The sequence below is a fragment of the Mus pahari genome, chromosome 1 (assembly GCF_900095145.1).
Source record: "Mus pahari chromosome 1, PAHARI_EIJ_v1.1, whole genome shotgun sequence".
NCBI lineage: Eukaryota > Metazoa > Chordata > Mammalia > Rodentia > Muridae > Mus > Mus pahari.
This window is the reverse complement of record NC_034590.1, coordinates 46,076,514-46,083,282: the sequence shown is the minus strand read 5'-3', so window position 1 is coordinate 46,083,282 and position 6,769 is coordinate 46,076,514. Positions and strand designations below refer to the sequence as shown.

Here is a 6,769-nt window from a genome sequence, read left to right as displayed (position 1 = left end):
ACAGTCATACCCAGCACATGGACACTCAGACCCAGCACATGCACAGTCATACCCAGCGCATGCACAGTCAGACCCAGCGCATGGACACTCATACCCAGCGCCTGCACAGTCAAACCCAGCGCATGCACAGTCAGACCCAGCACATGCACAGTCAGACCCAGCACATGGACACTCATACCCAGTACATGCACAGTCAGACCCAGCACATGTACAGTCACACCCAGCACATGGACACTCATACCCAGCACATGCACAGTCAGACCCAGCACATGCACAGTCACACCCAGCGCATGCACAGTCACACCCAGCACATGGACACTCAGACCCAGCACATGCACAGTCATACCCAGCACATGGACACTCATACCCAGCGCATGCACAGTCAGACCCAGCACATGCACAGTCAGACCCAACACATGCACAGTCAGACCCAGCACATGGACACTCATACCCAGCACATGCACAGTCATACCCAGCACATGGACAGTCACACCCAGCACATGGACACTCAGACCCAGCACATGCACAGTCACACCCAGCACATGGACACTCAGACCCAGCACATGCACAGTCACATCCAGCACATGCACAGTAACACCCAGCACATGCACAGTAACACCCAGCACATGCACAGTCACACCCAGCACATGCACAGTCAGACCCAGCACATGGACACTCATACCCAGCGCATGCACAGTCATACCCAGCGCATGCACACTCATACCCAGCACATGCACAGTCAGACCCAGCACATGGACAGTCAGACCCAGCACATGAACAGTCATACCCAGCACATGGACACTCAGACCCAGCACATGCACAGTCATACCCAGCACATGCACAGTCAGACCCAGCACATGGACACTCATGCCCAGCACATGCACTGTCACACCCAGCACATGCACAGTCAGACCCAGCACATGGACACTCATGCCCAGCACATGCACAATCATACTCAGAAGTGAAGTATGTTCTCCTGTTCTCTCTTTCCTCTGTAAAACTCTAGTATGATGGGGCGGGGGGCAGGCATATGCTCTATGTATCCAGAAGGAGACCTGGTCTACACATAGGCAAGAATGTCACCTGCCATTTGATTCTTTGCCAGAACACACAGAGAAATCTTCGCAAGATTATATGCCCCAGTACAAGGGAATGCCAGGGCCAGGAAGCGGGAGTGGGTGGGTTGAGGAGCAGGGCAAGGGAAGGGTATAGGAGACTCTCGGGATAGCATTTGAAATATAAATGAAGAGAATACCTAATTTAAAAAAAAAAAAGAAAGGTGTCAAAAAAAAAAAAAAGAGAAAAAAGAAAAAAAAAATCTGTCGCAGTGTCAGCCATTCTAGAATAATATCTCTTATCATTGACAATGACCACACAAGTAGAGAGGGGTTTTTTTTTTTTCTCTGTTAAGTGTCAAAATTCCTCACTAAAAAAATATTACTTAAGGAGTTTGAGGGATGGCTCAGTTGGTAAAGCCCTGGCTCCAGGAAGACATAAGTATACTGGTGCATGCTTGTGATCCCAGCAGTGGAGAGGCGTGGACAAGAAGATCTGTGGTGGAGCTTGCTGGACAACCAGCGTGGCCAAATCAATGAGCCGCACACCAGTGAGAGATTCTGACTCATAAAACAGAGTAGCTAGCTTCAAGAGAATAATACCTGAGGCTGGCCTCCGGCCTCCACAGGCATCTTCATGCACCCACACAACAAGCACCCTAAAGCACACATGCATACATGTGCGCATGCACTGGTGTTTGGTGTGGAGTTTCCCACACAGGTTTGAGCTTGAGCTGCCTTCCTTAAGTCAGACAGAAACTCACTCACTAAGCCACTCCCGTGCACACCCTGGCGCTGACTACTGTCCCCTAGGCATGCTTTTTCTCCCACTTCCTGGAGAGCACCCAGGAGAGCCACCAATGGCTTTATGAACCTGACCCTCCCGTGCCTCCTCGCGAGCCTCCTCTGACCTGACACAAATAGTGGGTGTGCCATGGTTTTGATCCGGGTGACATGTCCCTTGCGGTCTTTCGGTTCTTGAGCAGACAGTCGGCTTTGTGCATGCATGCCCCCCCCCCCAGGGGAAGACAGTGACACAGACAGCTCATGTAGCCAGTGCCAGCCCATCCCCCCCCCCATGCTTTCCCACACATCCAAGAGAATCACTGATTGCCTGAGACTATCTACGCAACACCAATTTTGATCCCCTCCAGCGACTGCTAGGATGTCTCTGCCTTTGCTCACATGTGGAGCCTGTAGGCAGTGGAGGCTCCCTTCTTTGTTTTCATCCCTTGCTTGGCAGCAGGTGAAGACACACAGTAAGTGACTAGTGAAAACAGCCTTATTCAGCCACCCCAGGCAATTGTACTTCCTTTTCTCTTCCCTCATTTGCATGAAGATGTTTCCAGAATCACCTTGGGTTTCCAGGGCCCTGGTGAACTATTTCAAAATAAACCCCATACAGGGAAATGCTCATTCACACACTTAGAAGCAGAAAGGGGGTGGGGGGTGGGGGATAATAAGAGCTGCCCTATCCGAAGCGCCCGCATGTGCCAGGGGATTCTTGCTTGGAAGCTTTCATTTTTTACAACCATTCTGGGGGTGACACCCTCATTTCACAAATGACAAAAAAGGCTTGGGGTGCGCTCAGGCTAGTGAGCTGCAGAGTTGGGATTTGGGCCCCCACCTCCCACCAGCCCTCTGCAGCTGTCTCCTCGCCATGGCTTCCCAAAAGCAACCGGTCTGTCTTAGCACTGTGAGGGACACAGAGCATCAGTCATGGGATCCAGGGTAGAGGGTATCAATATCGCAAAGCCAATTTGCACATGACCAGAACTCTTGGTAGTCATGGGCCAATTGCATAGAGTACAGAAAATGGAGCATTCAGCCAGGTCCTCTGGGGGACACAAAGGGATTAAGAACAGCTCAGAGGAAATCCAGAAAGTAGTGCCAAGTGTGGGAGCCTCTGTGTCAAGATCTCTGTGTTCTAGGCTGCACTCATGTGATCCTGGGTGAAGAACCTAGGCTCCCTCAGCCTTAGTTTCCGTGTCAATGCAAAACGGAGAGAAGGAAAGATCCTATTCTGTAGGCTTGTCGGAAGGATTCACTGAAATAACAGGAGTGTGCTGTGTGTGACTCCTAGGGCAGAGGAACCCCTAGAAAAGTGATGGCTGGTGGTGTCCTTAGGAGTCTGAGGGGACTGGGGACACTTTATAAATGGTGCAGTGCTCAGCTGGTGTCTATAGTCATCACTCTTCCCCAAACCGTTCATCCATCTGCCCTCAGGCTACAGCCCCATTGTCCTCGCCTCACACACAATCACCCAGGTCTCCAAGAACCTCCTTTTGGGCTCTGGGAGCGTGGTTTATCATCAAAGTGACATTTCTAGGTAGCCCACCTGAACATGCCACTTTTCAGGACAGCTCTAAAAGGGACCGCCGAAGCCGAGGAGGAAGCTACAATGATCTTCGGTTCCCGTAACTTCCGCTGGCAAATCAAAGGCATGCTGGTGCCAAACAGCCCTGGTCCACGCAGCCAAACTGCACAGATATTTGTGGTGCCTTTGAGCACTGGAGCTGTGCCAGGGCTTTCTAACAGGGGGCTGGGGGCCATGCTCAAGACTTGAGTCAGGCTAGCCAGTAGAAGCTTGGGGACAAAGAACCCCATTATAAGTGACAGATTGGCATCAGCCAAGTGTAGGAACACATGTCTGGTGTGGCTTTCTGGCCCTTCCAAAGGACTCTACAAGGTTCTCCTCATCTGTGTAGATTAGTAAACTGAGGCATGGAGTTCAGAAAGACTCAAAATGGGGTAGCATTCCAATGCATGCATTCCGGACATCCATTTTCTCGAATTGCGTTCTGCAGGTGCCTGTCTTAGTCGTGAACCTGATACAACTCACGCTGTGAGGGATGGAATGAGTTTTCAGACAAACTCTTCCAGGTGAGAGAGCGTAGACATAGTGACAGCCTACCCTTGGACAGTGACTGTTTGCTTATGTTTTGTAGACTCAGCTTGGCAGTGCAGCAAGATGAGTCAGTTCCTGCCTTGGCTGTCTGGCTCCTCGCTGTTTTTATTTAGACAGATTATAAGCGTGAAGCAGACAAGAAAATGTCGGGGAAACATGCCCGGTCCCCAGTAATGGCAGAAACTGGAGCGCTGACAGGGAGCAGATAGTTTCCCAGCCCAGAGCCCCACCCACTTCCATCAGGCTCTGTAGCCCGAGAACTCTGCACTAGGCATCTCTCTTTGTCACAGTCCCCACAGCCCACATGCCCACTAAGCTCTGCTCTTTCTTTTGGCAGGTAACCTGGACATCACTCCGGATGACCCGCGTTGGATCGGAGCCTGGTGGGGCGGCTTTCTGCTCTGCGGTGCCTTGCTCTTCTTCTCATCCCTCTTGATGTTTGGGTTCCCACAATCCCTGCCCCCACACTCAGACCCCGGCATGGAGAGTGAGCAGGCCATGCTCCCAGAAAGAGAATATGAGAGGCCCAAGCCCAGCAATGGGGTCCTGAGACATCCCCTGGAGCCAGACAGCAGTGCCTCCTGTTTCCAGCAACTGAGAGGTAAGAGACCAGAACTTGCTGGTCAGAACAATGAGGATATTGTGATGGGGTGGGGGAAGGGGTGGCTGCTGGAGGGTTTGAGAGTTTTACATGATTGGCCCACACAAAGTTTGTGCTTGACTTGGGATCAGACATATTTAATGAATGCAGAAATAAGGTAGCCACCATGTATTAATGAAATCCCGGTGGATCCTGTACAAGAGTCTCGCTTTGGGGGCACAGCAAAGCTCTATACATTTAAAAGGGGGAAACAGACAAATGCGGCTTCTCTGAGAAAATGGCATGGTGCAAATAATGTCAATTGAGAAAGATCTCTTCTGGGTTGTTTTACTGTCAGCACAGTCCCTTAAAGGCTCAGGAAATGACTGTGATACTGAATATAACTCAGCAGCCTCAGGCTGCTCCATGCTCCCCATTTATCCTCTCCCTCTCTCTTTCACACACACACACACACACACACACACACACACACACACCAAGAGGGCTACTTAAGCCTATGGTGTTCTCTAACCTACTTGGAATCACCAGAGTACCTGCTGGAGTTTAGACATGACAGTTGGTGCCTGCCTGGCCATAAGCCAGGCTGATGTACCTCCTCTTTGAGAAGTTGGGATGAAAGGAAGGTGGATGAGCAGTAACCTCCTGTAATGCCTTTAGCAGCCACACAGGCTACATTCTAAGGCATCATCAGCATGTCCCTGGGATCAAATCGAAGTCAAGGTAAGCACATAAAGGATGAGGTGCACTTGAGGCTGGTGACGGTCCCAGGCTTTGACTAACCCCACCCCTCTTTCTTGCCCCAGGCCACACTGGCTGCAAGGTGGCTCCATTCTCCTTGCCATATTTCCACACATTAAAGACGATGCCGCAGTTCTTTGACAGCATCATCCTGAGAACAAGAGCTCTGCCTGCAGAGACACTTAATCAAACCTTTGAGTCCATGAGGAGCCCAATAGACCTTTGCTGTTTCTGAAAAGACACTAATTTAATAACCCGATGTCATGTCTGGTCCTGTGTTCTCTGTCAGGATCTACAAGTTCTGTGAGCCAACTGATGGCTTTAGAACTCCCCTTTTTAAGCTCTGAATACACTAAAAGGTGAGGAGCCCAGCTAGTGTGTGTCCTTGAGGTTGCCTTCGCTGGAACCACCCCCTGAATAAGTGTGCAAATTACCTCTACCTTTAAAATTGGCAGATTCCAGAAGTCCCTGGCCAGCTCAAGGGTGATGCCTGCTGTTATCTTAAGAGCACAGCTGACTGTAATCCCAGTCCCCAGGCCCACAATAATCCATCTGACTGGCATTAGAGTTGGTCTGGCCCGAGAGGACCCTCATTCCCAATAGTGACAACCATTCCCAGATCTTTCCTTGTCCAGGTAATTGTCTTGCCTCCCACAGACTGCATTCATAGGCCCTTCCTTTCATCTCTGGGTATACAAAGATTAAAAAAAACAAACAAACAACTGGGCCATCAATGAACGCATCAGCTTGCCAGCAAAGATAGCCAGTGGTTCAGGAAATGGCAGACCTGTGGAAGGCCAGGGAGGATAAAAGGTAGAGCTCAGCTGGGTCCTAAGCTGGGGACTGTCACAATTTCAGAGCATTTCAGATAAGGTTCAGCCATTTTGCTTCATCTTCTCCATTTAGGGAGGGCTAGAGATATGGCCATGGGTCAGGGGCTTGTGTCCTAGAACTTGTGCTTCCATAGAGGAGGCATGCAGCAAGAGAGGTCAAATCAAAGTGAGGGTGAGCATTGAGTAGTTGGCCAGAGCTGAGAAGTATGCATTTAGTCTGATGGGTTCAGAACTCAGTAGATCAGAAGTGGACAAGCATGGGGTCTGTGTGAACGCGCTTCCACGAGTAATGATTTTTCATTTCAAATAAGCAGTCCCTACTTAGTTAGCTTCGCTAATGGACTAGACTAGAGGGTATCCCAGCAGGGCAGAAAAGCTGTGTCTCTAGAAGATTTCTGCAAGAGCAGAAGTCCAGTGACATGAGTGATTTTGCTAATAAAGAAGAATCCAGGTATTGGCCACAGAGAAGGATGCACTGTATTGACATCCTCCATCTTCTCCCATGAGCTGAATGTTTCTTCCACAGGAACACATTCACCAAATGCACCCTTCAGTGTTGCTGGTGTTCCCACACTAACTTACTCCAGTTCTCTCCCTCTCCCTCTCCCTCTCCCTCTCCCTCTCCCTCTCCCTC

The 6,769-nt window shown here is 50.3% G+C and overlaps 1 protein-coding gene across 3 annotated transcripts in view; it reads left to right on the top strand.

The window, feature by feature from the left end:
* Positions 1 to 6,769, top strand: part of Slco3a1 (solute carrier organic anion transporter family member 3A1) — a 281,111-nt gene that overhangs the window by 210,341 nt on the left and 64,001 nt on the right. For all 3 annotated transcript variants that reach the window (XM_021189846.1, XM_029540392.1, XM_021189837.1), the window contains exon 4: positions 4,301 to 4,564. In XM_021189846.1, coding sequence (XP_021045505.1) covers positions 4,301 to 4,564 — 264 coding nt within the window. The remainder of the gene's footprint in view (positions 1 to 4,300; positions 4,565 to 6,769) is intronic.